At 36.1% G+C, this 16,781-nt stretch overlaps 2 protein-coding genes across 2 annotated transcripts; one reads left to right on the forward strand and one right to left on the reverse strand.

The window, feature by feature from the left end:
• The first annotated feature begins 249 nt into the window (after nucleotides 1-249).
• Nucleotides 250-7,956, forward strand: LOC125246456. The gene is made up of 5 exons (XM_048157426.1): nucleotides 250-516; nucleotides 5,634-5,972; nucleotides 7,071-7,304; nucleotides 7,394-7,493; nucleotides 7,573-7,956. The coding sequence occupies exons 1-5, from the start codon at nucleotides 459-461 to the stop codon at nucleotides 7,607-7,609; spliced, it is 768 nt and encodes a 255-aa protein (XP_048013383.1). The 5' UTR covers nucleotides 250-458; the 3' UTR covers nucleotides 7,610-7,956.
• Nucleotides 7,957-9,728: 1,772 nt separating this feature from the next.
• Nucleotides 9,729-14,666, reverse strand: LOC125246454. Its single transcript, XM_048157425.1, has 5 exons — nucleotides 14,193-14,666; nucleotides 13,658-13,975; nucleotides 13,179-13,493; nucleotides 10,318-10,602; nucleotides 9,729-10,233 (listed from the first exon to the last, which is right to left on the reverse strand). Exons 1-5 carry the CDS (start codon nucleotides 14,242-14,244, stop codon nucleotides 10,073-10,075), a joined length of 1,131 nt encoding a protein of 376 aa, XP_048013382.1. The 5' UTR covers nucleotides 14,245-14,666; the 3' UTR covers nucleotides 9,729-10,072.
• Nucleotides 14,667-16,781: the final 2,115 nt, after the last annotated feature.

The raw sequence follows: 16,781 nt of genomic DNA on the forward strand, positions 1-16,781 counted from the left end.
CCTTTAATGTAGCTACATCCAGTTAATCTGTTTGACTGATCTAAATATCATTAATTAATCATAACCAGTTAAGAATATTTATTAATATTTCCCTTTTGAGCTAATTCACTACACAATTATTCTGCTTATACTATGGTTACCACACTGCGAGGCACCGTTCAGATGTTCTTACGCATCTTTGTTATATAATATTATTTAACTGAAGCTATGATTACAAGTGGCTTTATTTGAATGTGTTTGTATATTCTTTCACTTTTTTAGTCTCCATAGCTTACTTTTCATAAACCCTTACTAGAAAACTATCTAGTAGTTAAACTTAATCTCAGAAACCATCTCTGAAAAACTTCCTCTCACCTCAGTGAAACGCTTTAATCTCCCGATGATCATACTGGTGTCTGTCAGTGAAGACACTGCATGAGACGCAATTCAACACTCTTCTGCTGGGATTCTTCTGGAAAATGGACTTTAGAGAAATCATTCTTATCTTTGGACTGACGCTGCTGAAAATTGGTGCATGTGAGTCAACTTACAGCTCAAAATTATGTTATTGATGAAAATGAAAACATTTGTGTTGTAATATTAAACTAGATGAGCAAAACTTTGATGTTGACTTGAAAAGGTATTTGAAGGAAACCAGAAGTTTTTAAGTAGTTTTAAAAGCTTGAAGTTGAAGATTTTATGGTTACGCATAGGTTTGCCAATCATTCCGTATAATACAGAGTGGTCTGTATTTAAAGGGATAGTTCACCCAAAAATGAAAACTGTCATCATTTACTCACCCTCAAGTTGTTCCAAACATTTCTTTGTTCTGCTGAATCTGGAAGAATATTTGTAACCAAGCAGATCTCAACCCCCACTGACTACTATAGTAGGAAAAAAATACTATGGCAGTCAATGTGGGGCAAGATTTTTGAACCGTCTCTATATAAAAAACACCTTTTACATGTTGTAGGAGGCCTCTAATGTACTCTAACTGTACATTTACGTTACAGTTTTAGGTGAATGTTGAAATATTGCAACATTGGGCCTGTTGGGTAGCAGAATTTCAGTGATTTGATATTGAATTGTGTCCAATCCTGCTCCTGGAGGGCCACTGTCCAGCCCCAATTAAACACACCTGAACCTGCTAAACAAACTCTAGAAACTTCCAGACAGGTGTGTTGAGGCAAGTTAGAGCTAAACTGAGTCTGGACACCCGTGCATTATTCAATCCATGTAAATATGTAAAACTAAAGTTTCTTCACCCATTTGGTGGGACTGCATGAATAATTTCTTTTGCATTAGCATGCTTTGCATATGTTGAAATGTTGAAATAAAGTATTTTCTGTGTTTTGAGTAAAACCTGTTAGTGTCTAATGTTCAGCAATGATGGAAATGTTTTTGTGGTTAGCACTGTGCTAGAGAAGAGCTTGTGGTTTGGTTGTGGAGATATTTTTAGCACAGCAGGCATACGCTATTTCAAAGAAAATGGCTTAATTCTGTGTTAAAAATAAATAAATAAATAAATTAAATGGAAACCACGTGTTTCTTCACCCAGTAACAGCTGCTCTAATGTTAGTTAATTTATTCATTGCATTTTCATGTAAATTAAATCACATACAGAAACTATAATTAATCACTTTAAAGACCCTTTGTGGTGAAAATAAAGTTTTTAATGTTGTTTATATATGTCTGTGTGGGGTTTTGATAAGACAGAATATCTGCAAAAATTCATTTACACAAGTCAATAGGATTGCTAAGTATTTTCTTCTTAAATCTGAAGTGAACCAAAGACAGTTTTAAAAAACAGTTCAAAATTGCTGGTGTTTGACATCACTAACTACCTTGTAACCAATCACACCAGCATGCCGGCGGGCTTTAGCATATCATTACTATTCGAGAAGCAGGTTATCCCTGTATATTTTTCTGTTGATATGAAAAACCATGTACATTTAGCAATATAAAATAACAAAATAGCGACTTTATTCCACAATATCTAGTGATGGGTGATTTCAAAACACTGCTTCATGAAGCTTCACAAATAATTTGTTTCAAATCAGTGGTTCAGAGCACCACAATCACATGATTTCAGTAAACAAGGCTTCGTTACGTTGTAAGTGTTTTGAAACTTCAATAGTTCACGTGACTTTGGCAGTTTAATACACGCTCCGAACCACTGAATAGTAGCTTTCTGGGCATTGAAAAAGGGAGTGTTATTGCTGGCGATGCAGGCCTCACTGAGCCATCAGATATAATTAAAAATATCTTAATTTATGACATTTTTGAGTGAACTAACCCTTTAAGGCATGAACTTTTTTTTTCTGTGAAAAAAAAAAAAAAAAAAAAAAAAATCACCAAAATTACATAAGTTTCAAAGGACAAAGTTTTTGAATACAGGTGGAATTACACTAGCGTACTAACAATTTCAAGATTAGTTTTATAAGATACTCTATACATATACATACAGTACAGTCCAAAAGTTTGGAACCACTAAGATTTTTAATGTTTTTAAAAGAAGTTTCGTCTGCTCACCAAGGCTACATTTATTTAATTAAAAATACAGTAAAAACAGTAATATTGTGAAATATTATTACAATTTAAAATAACTGTCACCAAAAAAATGGTGTACTATTTAAATATATTTGACAAAGTAATTTATTCCTGTGATGCAAAGCTGAATTTTCAGCATCGTTACTCCAGTCTTCAGTGTCACATGATCCTTCAGAAATCATTCTAATATGCTGATCTGCTGCTCAAGAAACATTTATGATTATTATCAATGTTGAAAACAGTTGTGTACTTTTTTTTCAGGATTCCTTGATGAATAGAAAGTTCAAAAGAACAGCATTTATCTGAAATACAAAGCTTCTGTAGCATTATACACTACCGTTCAAAAGTTTGGGGTCAGTAAGAATTTTTATTTTTATTTTTTTGAAAAGAAATTAAAGAAATTAATACTTTTATTCAGCAAGGATGCATTAAATCAATCAAAAGTGGCAGTAAAGACATTTATAATGTTACAAAAGATTAGATTTCAGATAAACACTGTTCTTTTGAACTTTCTATTCATCAAATAATCCTGAAAAAAAATATTGTACACAAATATTTTGTACAATTGTACACATTAAATGTTTCTTGAGCAGCAGATCAGCATATTAGAATGATTTCTGAAGGATCATGTGACACTGAAGACTGGAGTAATGATGCTGAAAATTCAGCTTTGATCACAGGAATAAATTACTTTGTGAAATATATTCAAATAGAAAACAGTTATTTTAAATTGTAATAATATTTCACAATATTACTGTTTTTTACTGTATTTTTAATTAAATAAATGTAGCCTTGGTGAGCAGACGAAACTTCTTTTAAAAACATTAAAAATCTTAGTGTTTCCAAACTTTTGGACTGTACTGTATTTAAATCTTTTATGAAAGTGGATCAAGAATATTAATCTCAAAGGTGATCTCTTGATTGCCAATATCCTTCCTGTTGATAACATCTTGTTTCAACATACGTCAGCAGCAAGGTTGGTCTGGTTAGCATGGCCTCATGTCATAACTACACACTCAACATCTCTCTCTGCTGACAACGACTCAAAAGTAATAAAGTATTCTGAGGCAATATTGTTCATATTTCTTTGTCATTTAATAGATGTTCCTGCAGCTCCAGAGTGATCATTAACATGACATTCACGACTTAGGTCAGAGGTCGGCAACCTTATCAGAGCTGTATGCTATCATTGACTCCTAATTCTCACACTAGAGATACTTTATCTGAATGAAATACACATACATCTCATTTGTTCACATTCCAAGGATTATTACCCCTCTGCAACATCATTTATTTCATGTTCAGATATACTTATACACATTTGTCTCCTGTTTTTTTAGGGGTTCAACCCTATTGAAACCCTATTGTAATTGCTCTGATTTTTTATTTTATTTTATTTATTTTTTTTTGTGCCCTAAAACGAATCATTGGAATCCTTGGCTCAAGACGGACAAAACCTATATTTCTGATTTCATTTTCCGCCATTTTGAATTTTGTTCAAAACCTACTTTTGCGAACTAGTCCTAGGTTTTTCGCCTGATCGGAACCAAGCAGAAATGTTCTATGGAGTCTGAATATCAAAAAAGTTGAAATTTTGATTCACGGTCGCTAAGGGGCGCCAAAAAGTACAATGAGGGCGGAGCCACTTTCACTAAAATGGCTATAACTCGAGAACGAAATTAGATATTTTCACCAAACTCGGTACACCTATGTAGGGGCTCAATCTTTGGTCAATATTATTGGTCGATAAAAAATTGCTTCGATTGGATACTAAGTGGCGCTATAACTTGAAAAAAACATGAAAACAGCTGTAACTATGCAACTGTTAGTCCGATTGACTTGAAATTTGGCATGCAGTGTCTTGGTCCAAGGGGGCATGATAGTCTATGAGGACATTGGTGTATCTCAAAAAACATGGCTGCCATCGGCCAATGAAGTTGAGCACCTATTAGACAAGGTTAACGGAGGCCGATCAGAACTAAACTCAGTGGGCATGTTCAACTCATGGTCCTAGAGGTCTGTAAGAATTTTGAAAGAAATCGGCCATAAGTTGGTGCTAACGAGTTTTTCACCTCAGTAATCACGTGGTGTTTCAAAGACCCACACAATATTTGGATCATTTGATAGATCTCCTTATGCTCAATGCTGTCAATCAAATCGTTCATTAATTATTCGCAAATATGTGAAAAACCTACTTTTGCAAACTAGTCCTAGGTTTTTTGCTCGATCGGAACGAAACCAGTGTAGGACAATTCTATGGACTCTCTAGATCAATAATCGAACTTTACCCTTTGGGTCGCTATAACTGGGTCATTTAGAAAGTGGGCATGGCTAAATATACCCAAAAGCCTATAAAACCTAAACGAAAACTCAGAACTTCACAAAAATAGGTGAGCACATGCAGCATATTACTCTAAAGAAGCATGCCAACATTTGTGTAGATCAGACCATAGGTGGTGCTATAATTGTGAAAAAAACAATGGTTTTAGATGAAAATACATATAACTTTGGATGTGGTTAACTTATATTCACGGGAGTGAATATATCCTGAAACCTTGTCGAGTCCAGCGATACCAAACATGTTAGGTTTCGCCTTATGGTTTGTGCTAAGTTGTGATTTAGCGCTTAAAAAACTTTTGCAAATATCTTCGAAACCGTTGGTCTGATCGAGACAAAACCAGCGTAGGAAACACGGAACCTAAGTTGGTTTACTTAATGTTTAAGCCCAAATGTCAAAATTTTGATAGAAAGTGGCAAAAAAAAATCCAATCAAAGTCGTTCATGGGTCATTTTTAATGCTCTCTTATATATAAGTGTCTATAGCTTCAAAACGAAATGATATTTTCACCAAAATTGGCACACATATGCATGGGCACACTCTGAGGACACCCCATGTGCAATAACTGTCAACAAAACCTTTAAAAACCATGTTATTCTTTACTGAATTGCCTGTAATGGCTGTAAATGGTATTTTCCATCTATAAGCTAAGTGTTTACATGCTTGCTAAATAAAATATAATACCTTTTTATGTGTTTAAAGGCCTTAAATTCTTGAACCCTGGTAAATGCTGCATGCAGCTTTAATTTTTGTTTGTTTTTTCCAGGTCTGGAGCAGATCTGCTGGGATTTTGAGAAAGGTCCCTGTTATGCAGCTCTGGGATACCCACTATATCTGCAGATTAATGACCTGTTTGGAAGTAACTGGACATTTACAAAAATAGACAACACACAAAATGAGCCAGTTTGTAGAACAAATGCTGGCATGACAGGAAATGAATGTGATCATGTTCTTAACAGAGTTGAATATTATTCCAGAAATTTCCTGTTTATAAACCGTGTGATCAGAGCTGATTCAGGGAATTACAACTTATCTCTATCTTACCGGGCCCCAGATGTAGTAAGGGGTAGGGGATTGACAATTGGTCTTCAGATCAATGTTGAAGGTACAGAAACTCTCATCATCATACTCATTACAATGTCATGTACTCCAGAGATGCAAATGAATCAGTTGAATCTCTGTGTAAGTTTTTATTCATGTAGCACACAGTAAACACACTACATACTCATGTGGCCTGTCGCATGAAGCCGGTTCAGTTTCTACTCAGTTAAGTTCAAGATTAGTTGCCTGGAAAATCCAGCCTGACCACTGTACCAGCGGATGAGTCTGGTCGGCCATTGAATCAATTCGATTTCTAGGGCGGAGCAAATCCGAGCAAACAGGAAGCGGAGTAATCCAATCAGAGAAGGGCGGATATGACGTTAGCAAAGCGACAAGAGAGTCAACAGCGAAAAGTAAATAATTAATGTGTTTTTGGTCATTTAAAACTGAATTCACGGCTGAATAGAACAAACTCTCGGGTCTCCCGTGCGCAGTCTTTGTTGATATTGAAGGGACTTTCGCCGCACTAGAGTGACGCTGTTTGCGTCACTGAAATAAACAAATCTGATTGCACGGTACAGTTTGGAGTTGACTCGAATCGCGACGGAGGTCGGACTGACCAGACTGATATATCTTGTAGAAGATATATCAGTCTGGCTTGCCAGGCAACAAGATTAGTTTGAGCAAACTCTGTTTTTTTAGGCTCATGAAGGTGGATTATTTTTGAAACTGCAAATGCGTCAGAAGTGGTGAAAATTTGCGCCTGATACGGGTTTCAGAAGTAGGTGTGGTAAAATGACTCAATAGCGCCACCTACAAAATTTCAATTAAGCGCTCTCTGCGCTACTTTTCACAGACAAGCATAAAATTTGGTAGATAGATGTAACAGCCCAATTCCTACAAAAAAGCCTCTGGGTGCATAATCCTGTGCACGCACCTGTGGCGCAAACTAAAATTAAACATACCTGACTGTCCACTAAACGGTCTTCATGGTGTAGACCCCTGATCTAAAACAGGTTTGATTTCAACTCCAAACCTACTCTGAAACTCAGAGTTTGTTGAGCTAGCTTCATGCAACAGACCTCAGTAATAGTGTGAGTAATGTGGAAGAACATCATTCTCTTGTGTTTGTTATGTGACAGTCATGTGTCCCACCCTTTAGCTCCTATTGGCTCAGTAGAAGTGTCAATCAGCTGCTTCTCCATTGGGGTGATGAGGGCATCCTGCTCCTCTGATGGGGATCAGCTCCTCTACAGCTGGACTCTGAATGGAGATCCATTGATGGATGCAAACAGCTCCATTGTTCTGGATGAGGGAACTGATGGAAACATCACCTGCAGTGTGAAGAACCACGTCAGTCAAGGACAGAAGACCATTAGTGTGAAACGCTGTCCTGGTGAGATTATTTCTGTTAATCTACAGATATCAACTCAACATTGATTGATTGACTGACTGACTGATGTGTTTGTGATTGTGTTTTTTCAGTGTCTTCAGGGTCTGGGGTGTTTGTGCTGATCTGGTGTTTTCAGCTGATGGTTCTGTTGGGTCTGTTAGGAGGTTTTCACATCTACATGAGACATGTCAGGTGAGATTTATGATCATCATTGTAGATTTGACATGCAAACATTAAGAGAGTGAAGAGGATGATGATTTGATGCTTTTAGGAAAGAAACGGGACAATCAGAAACTGAGAATGATTGAGAGCACGACGTGAACACACAAGCAGCAGATTCAGCAGCAGATATCATCACAGATTCTCACATGAATACAGCTTTCATTTGTCAATAGCAGGAGATCTTTTAGAATAAAGCCAGAAGACATTTTCTTCAGTTTTAATTACAAAGAGTTATTTTCTGGACTTTTTTTTTTTTGCAACATATTGATGATTTTATTCACTTGCCTTTATATGCTTTTAATGAACTATTTCTTAGCCAACCATAATACGTGACTGTTATGTAATTGCAAAAAAAGCAATAGCTTTGTTTTGAATCTCTATTTACTATCATTATTTGTTGTTTATATTAATAAATTCAACTTTTTCACCACCATATATCTGATATTGTCTAATACTGCCTAATATATCACATAAATCTGACATTGCTGTTTTTAATTAAAATCACTATTGCTAGCACAACATGTTAGCATTTCACTAGCCTGTGAAACTGTTATCAGTGCTAAGTGGTAAGTCTTCTGTTATTGTCGCATGCACTGCCTGTCACATGTTTAGTATAGCCTTCTTTGTCAGATGATGATGTCCGACTTCGCCAATCGGAGATCGCTAAAAATAACATTAACCCTTTAAACTCGAAGTCTATGGATAATAGGAAATAAATACATATTTGGGTGGTATAATGTTATAATAAAATGTCATTAATCACATATTAAAAGGTTAGTTCACCCAAAAATGAAATTTCTGTCATTAATTACTCACCCGTAAGACCTTCGTTCATCTTCAGAACACAAATTAAGATATTTTTGATAGAATCCGATGGCTCAGTGAGGCCTGCATTCACGCAAGTTATATACACTTTCAAATTTGAAGCTTTACAAATCTTTTGTTTCGAAACAGTGCTTCAGAGTGCCAAAGTCACATGATTTCAGTAAACAAGGCTTCATTACATCATAAGTGTTTTGAAATTTCAATGGCTCACCACTGGGGGCGTGACTTTGGCAGCTTGATACACACTCTGAACCACTGATTCAAAACAAAAGATTTGTAAAGCTTCAAAGCTTCATGAAGCAGTGTTTCAAAATCGCTCATCACTAGATATTGTTGAATAAAGTCATTATTTTGTTTTTTTGTTGCATTCTCGTCACTTCATATCATTAAGGTTGAACCACTGTAGTCACATGAACTGTTTTAAATATGTTTTTAGTAGCTTCCTGGACACTGAAAGTGTAAATTATCTTGATGGCAATGTAGGCCTCACTAAGCCATGGGATTTCATCAAAAATATCTTAATTTGTGTTCTGAAGATGAATGAAGGTCTAACGGATGTGGAATTACATGAGGGTGAGTAATTAATGACAGAATTTTCATTTTTGAGTGAACTAACCCTTTAAGATAACCTATGTTATTTAAATTACTGAAATACCCTAAATAGACAATAATGAGCCAAATTAATTCACCACACTTTTTAACTGGGGATTGTAAATACAAAATTTTAGTAAAAGTCAATAACTGGGAGACTTGGATATTTTATTGAAAATTTCATATGTAGATTTGAAAAACAGCTACGGGTAAATTTTACCCCATAGCGGTTCTAGTGTTAATGCATCAAACCATTTTGATCATCTCTTAATGATTGCTGAGTCTTCCCTCTAAACCTGAGTGTACCACTGGCGCCACCTAGCTATGAAAAATTTAATGAATGTGGCCACTTCGATTAACTCAGTTATTGCTGATAGTTTTTTACATAAATTATGAAACACTTATTTTGTAGTATGTATTATAATGTCAAAAACATCATAAAGTTCATATAATCGTGTCATTTGAAAGGCCTGAAAGAGTAGAATACCACAAGCATAGTTGTTTGGGGCTTTATCTAAACTTGAGCAAGCATTTTTCCAGGATTGCCGCAAAGTAAACTAAAAGATACCTTGCTATCCACCTAAACCAGCTTCATGGTACAAGCACCCGTTTCATCTGGAATGCGTCTCACAACACCTCCTGAAGTGGTTTGAGTTATCAGATTTAAATTTGTCTCTAAAGCATTTCAGAGGACACAGGTGTAAACAGGCCCTAAAAGGGATTTACAAATGTATTCCTCAAGGGGGCGCTCAACATAATGTAATAAAAAGTTAAGACTCAGTAAGAAACTCAGAGTGAGAATTTTATTGATCAGGGCAAGCAGATACAAATGGCAAAGAGGTAGCAGTGGTCAACAAATGAGATTTGATTGTGGGGAGAAAGATTAAAAAGAAAAGCATGTTATACTATCTAATCTACAGTGTGAGCAAAGCAATCATTTGGTAATCATCTGTATTTATCATGACAAACACTAATTGACAAACATTAATGTGAGAATGTGTTGCTGTTCATACTCAAATCATCTTCTGAGCTGCTGGTAAAGCCACATTGACACCAGCAGAAGAATATATAAAGCCATTCTAAATAAGTGAAGATTCATCAATGATTAAAAAAAGAAGAAATTACATCATCATTTAGGTTCCTGATGTGGGAATTTGTGCTTGATCCAGTTCAGCTCTTCTGGATCTGATGTCATAAACCAGCACAACAGCAGCAGCCACAGCAGCCACGCCCACCAGCACAGTAACGACCAATCGGATCACAGCTTCAACAGCATTATAACCATGGACAGAGTCTGATGAGTAAAAGCATGAAACCGAGATCAGCTCAGTGAATGAATGCTAATATAACTGCTGACGTCAACTAACATCAGCTGTACCTGAACAGAGCTGAGTGATGTCCAGATGTTGAGTCTGATCAATGAATGAATTGTTCAGCACACATCTGTAGGTGTTTTTATCCTGATATTCCACCTCCAGAGGCAGGGAGAGCCTGATGCTGAAATCAGACACACTGGTGCTGGACAATAAACTGTTTCCTTTGTACCAGGAGAGCATCACATGACTCACATTCAACACTGAGCACAGCAATGAATATTTGGACATTGATGACGATGAAGGAGTTTGAGGACAGTGACTGAAGATGACCGGAACAGGCAGAGGAGCTGGAAAACATGAGAGAATAAAAATAACATGAGGATAAATTAAGATAATGTAGATGAGTAGTAGATGATTCAATTACCCAGCTAACAGGGAACGTTCTCATAACATTGGCTAACGTTCAGGCAAGGTTCTCTCAAAGTTATGAACAAACGTTCTTCTAGAAACATTAATAGTGTTTTTTCAGTGTTATCTGGTCTTCACAAAAATTATATGTATACATTAAAGAAGGTTTTTTAAATGTCCTCTGTGACAAGCAGGGTGGGGCCAGAGCCGTGAGGGACGACAGTAAAGGACAAGAGAGGACCAGGCCTGGATTTTATGTTATGTTTGTGTGGGCATTTTACTTTCGTTTTGTTCACGCTTCACGCTCTTTAAGATCACAAAACTCTAGACTTCTGGTTGTACCTAGGATAGCTAAGTCCACTAAAGGAGGGAGAGCATTTTCACATTTGGCTCCGAAACTCTGGAATAGCCTTCCTGATAATGTTCGGGGCTCAGACTCACTCTCCCAGTTGAAATCTAGACTAAAGACACATCTCTTTAGCCAAGCATTCACATAATGCATCTCATACCAGATCAATTGCACATGACTATCTTTGCTTAAAGTTATGAACAGCAGCTACGCTAATTATTCTCCTTTTATTTTTCTGTTTTACCCCGGGACACCCGCCCCAAGGTGACTAGAGAGTACTTCAGCTTCAGTTTGGATCCAGCCTCTTAAGAAGACCTCAGATGACTGACACCTGTGAAGAGACGACGCCAACTCCTGCGAGGACTTCAGAAGACGCAATCATCTGGATCAACATGCACATTGCCAATTTCTATATCCTAATTATTGTTAATGTAATTCATTTTTCCAGGAGCTCATTACTTCTACCTTCAGTTAAACTGCTAACAGTGATTGTAAATTAATTGCCTAAATTATATTATTTGCTTCTTAGATTGTAATGTTGACATCCATTCTCTGTAAAGCTGCTTTGAAATTATATGTATCGTGAAAAGCGCTATACAAATAAATTTGAATTGAATTGAAATGAATTGTTGTTGGTTTATTTTATATTACATTATTAAAGTCTGTTGAACGTTCCCGCCTTCTTCCTGTACATTAACAAACTGTGTTACAACCTCATAATGTTGGGAGAAAAGGTTCTTAGAACAAGATTCTTGGAACATCTTTTAAACATTTAGAATGACAACTAACTTGAAATGAATAAGGTTTGTGCTTTCTTAAAAGAACATCCTTGGATAGTGGGAAAGTTTTGTAGCCTGTCCCATAGTTATTGTTCCAAACTTTTCTCTTAAATTCATACAAAGTTTATGAAAGTGTTAGAATTAGGAACTTTTAAAACAATGTTCGAGAAAAAACCCATTGTCATTAGTTTTCAATGAATTCTCATAATGTTGGCAGAAAACATTCTTTGAATGTCCTTCACAATATTGAGGATCACTAACTTTCTGTCTTAAAATGGCTTAAGTTTGGATGCTACATAGCAAAATCCCCTGTGTTTCATGGATACTGCTGTGTTAAACTGAAGCAGTGTTGGAGATTATTAGATAATTAAGTCATGATTGACCATTAGTGATGACATATTGAAGGAAAGAGGGACAAACATGTGAAGTCATCATTATGGTGGTCAGTGTTTCATGTAGTTGGGCTCTTGATCCTTGATTGTTTTGCTAGTTTCTTCTCTGGCTGCTTTAACAGTGTGTTCATAAAACACTTACTGCAGCAGAAAAACATCATATGCTTTTAGTTAATGTCATCATTAAGTGGTCTGATTCAATGTTTACATCTGAAGTGTAATTACTGATCAGAAGTGTGCTTTGTTATTAATTTGTTTAAATATTGTGTTTCTGACCATGCAATATTAATGTGACAATTGTATGTTCTGGAAATTATGAGCAGGAAGTTATTAACTACTGCTGCATTGCATGATGAGTACCAGCAAAGCTCATTCATGACTCCCAGCATGCATTGCAACATGAATAAATTATACAGCTGAATTATATTTATATTTGAATAGTTTTTTGATTGTCACCATACACTTTAGTTGATTTCATCTAAAGCTGTGGCTGGAATCAGTTGTAGTTCCTGTTCTTGTTTCTCTTTTCTTCAGTCATTCTGCTTGTTAACAGCAGGTATTTTCATGTTTAAAATAATGTTTCAGAAACATCGTACTAACCTTTAAATTATGTTATATTAACAATAAGGAAACTGGACATTTTATGTTCTTGGAATGTTACAAATTCAACGTTCCTAGAAGTTGAAAGAACATTTCAGGAACATCATACTAACATTTAAAGAAAAATGTTCCTCTAACATCAAGAAAACTGCACATTTATAATGTTTCCATAACCAAAACAGAATGTTTGAAAAGGTTCTTAGAACAAAAATTTGTTAGCTAGGTAGAGAAGAAGACAACAGTGTTTTTACAGACTGAGGAAGAAACATTCAGAATAATCAAGACTGATCAAAATAGAGCATAAAATCTGCATAAAATCTGAAACTTGGAAAATTGCATTTAAAAATGTTGGTAATAAAGCACTAAAAGAGAGGTAAAACTGATGTTAAACTCACCATAGACGCTGAGCATGAAAAATGTCCTCATATGATTGCTCTGTAGTTGATACAGTCCAGTGTGTTCAGGTCTGGTGTTTGTGATGGTCAGAGATCCAGTTTCATGATCCACCTGCAGTCTGTCTCTGAATCGCCCATCAAGAACATCATCATAGACAGTGTTGCTGTCTCCTGTTTTATTGATTTCAGCTATTAAATAGTTTCCAAACCTCCAGAGAATCGGATTATTTCTCATTTCTCTATCAGTGTGTAAAGTGACAGAGTCTTCCTTCATAACTGAGAGTGACTTCACCTCATCTTTATCACCAATCCCACCTGAAGAACAAACAGAGTAAGACCTTCAAATGCTCTTATGATAGTAAATACCAAATTCACTAAAGTAAACCATTTGAGATTAAATTAGAAAAGAATAATATCCCAAAACACTAATATTTGTGGGGAAATAAAATATGAAAGTGATAAAACTGTGATTAACTGACCAAGGACAGTTAGAACGAAAAACTTCTTCATGCCGTAAATCTGTAGTTCGTAACGTCCAGCATGTTCAGTTCTGGTGTTTGTGATGGTCAGACATCCAGTTTGATGATCCACTTGTGTTCTGCCTCTGAATCTCACATCATAATCATTTACATTCACTCTGCTGTCTGTTACATTGATTTCAACTATTAAAGTGTTTTCAGGTCCAAACCTCCAGAGGATCAGATCATAACTCCTCATTTCTCTATCAGTGTGTAAAGTGACCGAGTCCCCCTGCATCACTGACACTGAATTCATCTCATCTGTAACACCAAACACACCTGAAGAACAAACAGACACAGAGTTAGACGTTTAAATAATGTTGTTTTACTAAAGTAAATGGTTAAAAGTAATTCTATTTTTGTGGCGATTTTGAATAAAACTGAACTGAAGTTAACGCTGCTGGTATCTGAGCTTCAGTGTTGTTACATTTAGAGGAAAACAACACACTAAATCTGTAGCAAAAAGAACTGAAGTCATAAAACATTTCAAACTCACCAACCAGAGAAGCATACAAGCACAAACAGAACCAAATCATTTTCAGTTTCATTCCACAAATGTGACAAGACAAGCTCTTCTGAACAGGTTTATTAGTACAATGACATGTGCAGTGATGTGAGAGCTGGTCTGTAAAAATACATACATCTTTAACCGTGTTGATGTGTGAGAACTTTTTTTCTCCATTTCACAATGTTTAAAGGTTACCACATTGAGTTTCAGTAGGCCACAACTTCCTATATAGGTTGATGGCATAATCTTCAACTTAAATAAAGTGACCATGATCTCACAGTTCTCACTGACTGGAGAAGTTAAAAATGCCTGTTAGCTTTGCCAATCCCCATTATTGTGGTCCCAACTGAAAGCAGACACTTGGTAGTTTGTTGTGATCAACTGTGAAATAACTTTAAAAAAAGAAACATTCTAATAATATTTACTTTTCAAAATTAATCATAAAACATAATCGCTCCTGGTAACAGGTGCATAAGGGCTTGCTAGCATGTTAACACAGCATTAAAACACAACAATTTATGAGATTAAAACCATGTTTTTTGCTCCAAACTCACTTGATGAGATAACTACTATGTCTTTTCCTTGAAGAATTAATATTTATATCCTTTTGAAACCTAAATGTGCCCTAACCTTGGGCCAAAGTCAGGGTGTGTCTGAATCATGTCCAAATATAAGTAAAGGGGAAATGACACTAGACAACTATCTATAATAGGCCCATGAGATACTGAGTAACAAACAACTAATAAACAGATGATGTGGGCAGATCTTGCTTTACCTAGTAACAGAAGGGTTTGACATATAAAGAACCAATCATATTGTAGAATGCTTTGCCATGCTCCTATCCTATAAAAACTGTTGTATTCTTTTTCTGGTGGGATTCTCTGTGATTAAAGCATATTCTGAGGCATTGTCTGGAGTTTGTCTCAGAAGGGTCCAGATGTTGACCAACTCAATGCCAGTTGTCGACTAGTAGACACAATGCTAGAGTATAAATATTTTTGAGCGTCGTCAGTAGATACTCGGGTGTCGACTTGGAGATGACCCAGGTAAACATATGCGTGGGGAAAAATCTACCACAAGTGTTTGAAATAACCACCTGTGATATGATGTTGCTTTTTATCACAGAATGACACAAAATGTATTATTTTATAGTATTCTGCACTGTGGTAAAGGCTGTGTAGATTAGCCTTGCTTAATAACTATACATTATCCTTATGACAATACCTGAGATGACTTAAAGAACACAGATAAACTATATATCATCACAATCATGTCTTTATTGTCCCTTTTTGTTTCATCAGTCAAAACATCACTATCTGCATGTTATTCAGCGATCTCTGGATGCCTTTGTAGGGCCATGTAGGGCTTTGAGAGGGATGTAGGACACGCTCAGGAAGAGACCATCTCTTTTCTGATATCTTCATATTTTCTCCTGATGTACCAAAGCAACTGACACTTGAGGCAAAAGGTCTGAAGAGCGAGTTTTATCATCCGCAGGGGCAAGACATTTAGGCTATGTTTGATTTTGGGATGCCAAGGAAACAAAACTAAAATGCACTATACAAATAAACTTGACGCACCCAAGTCTAATAACAAGCACAAACTGTGTTAAATAGAAATTGATGGGCAAGCAAAAAGGTATCTGTCCTATAGTGTTTTTCTACTTTACCATAGTAAAGAATGCGAATATAATGAAGCCTAATTTAAAGCAAACCGAAGAAAGAAACCTTTATAATCCTCTTTGAAAATGGGTGAGATGTGAGTGAAGATTTGGGAAAAGAAACGAGATTCCATGTCCAGTGGAATAACTAATGGAATATTGTTAAATTAGGGGGACCAGATTGCGTAACAGAATACAAAGCTGACAAAACTTAAATTTGTGGGCTCACGTATCTCTCTCATTCGGCATGCATTCAAACGTTTTGTGTTCACTCGTATCATAAAATTCACATAAATCATCATTCACATTCACATAAAAGAAGAAGAAGAAGAAGAAGAAGAAGAAAAAAGTGGTACGGCCAAGTGGTTAAGTTTACAGGTACAGCCCTATGTCCATGTAAGGGATTTCCTGGAATGTCATAAGTGTGCAATAAATCCAGAGTAGCACCCTATCATGGCTGGAGCTCTGTCTGTTGTCATAGATACCAGCTTTTCAAGAGGCATGCGTTTTTCCATGCAATACTTCTTGAAAACATTGTAGATGTCAACTCCTCTGGTTGTAGTTTTTAGAGGAGGCAATGTCACAAACTCATCTTTTGTGGAAAAATAAAAAATCATCCAAATGAAAAAGGCAACGGAGCCGTATCACTCAAGTCCACTGATTTATCGCACTTAAGTGAAAATCATGAACATCTTTTCATGTCCTATTCTAACTGTCCCATTGCATGAAGTCAGCGGAGAAAACTCCTTGCCACAGTGTTGACACTGACTTTCCAAATATAAAGAGATGGTGGGCACTAATTCTCTTGGAAAACTTTGGCATTTTCTCTTAAAGGAATCTCCTTCCCTCCAGCTCACATAACATCACACCCTCTCCCAATCAATACTAAATCAATAAAATAAAAATGTATGTTACAG

The sequence above is a fragment of the Megalobrama amblycephala genome, linkage group LG14 (genome assembly GCF_018812025.1).
Source record: "Megalobrama amblycephala isolate DHTTF-2021 linkage group LG14, ASM1881202v1, whole genome shotgun sequence".
Classification (NCBI taxonomy): domain Eukaryota; kingdom Metazoa; phylum Chordata; class Actinopteri; order Cypriniformes; family Xenocyprididae; genus Megalobrama; species Megalobrama amblycephala.

Excerpts from the sequence above, each read along its gene's own strand:
- LOC125246456 (XM_048157426.1), top strand. The coding sequence starts at position 459 with ATGGACTTTAGAGAAATCATTCTTATCTTTGGACTGACGCTGCTGAAA. Across the intron at positions 517-5,633 it reads GCTGCTGAAAATTGGTGCAT|GTCTGGAGCAGATCTGCTGG; the intron begins GTGAGTCAACTT and ends TGTTTTTTCCAG. Across the intron at positions 7,305-7,393 it reads TAGTGTGAAACGCTGTCCTG|TGTCTTCAGGGTCTGGGGTG; the intron begins GTGAGATTATTT and ends GTGTTTTTTCAG.
- LOC125246454 (XM_048157425.1), bottom strand. The coding sequence starts at position 14,244 with ATGAAACTGAAAATGATTTGGTTCTGTTTGTGCTTGTATGCTTCTCTG. Across the intron at positions 13,976-14,192 it reads CTTGTATGCTTCTCTGGTTG|GTGTGTTTGGTGTTACAGAT; the intron begins GTGAGTTTGAAA and ends TTTGTTCTTCAG. Across the intron at positions 10,603-13,178 it reads TTTCATGCTCAGCGTCTATG|CTCCTCTGCCTGTTCCGGTC; the intron begins GTGAGTTTAACA and ends CATGTTTTCCAG.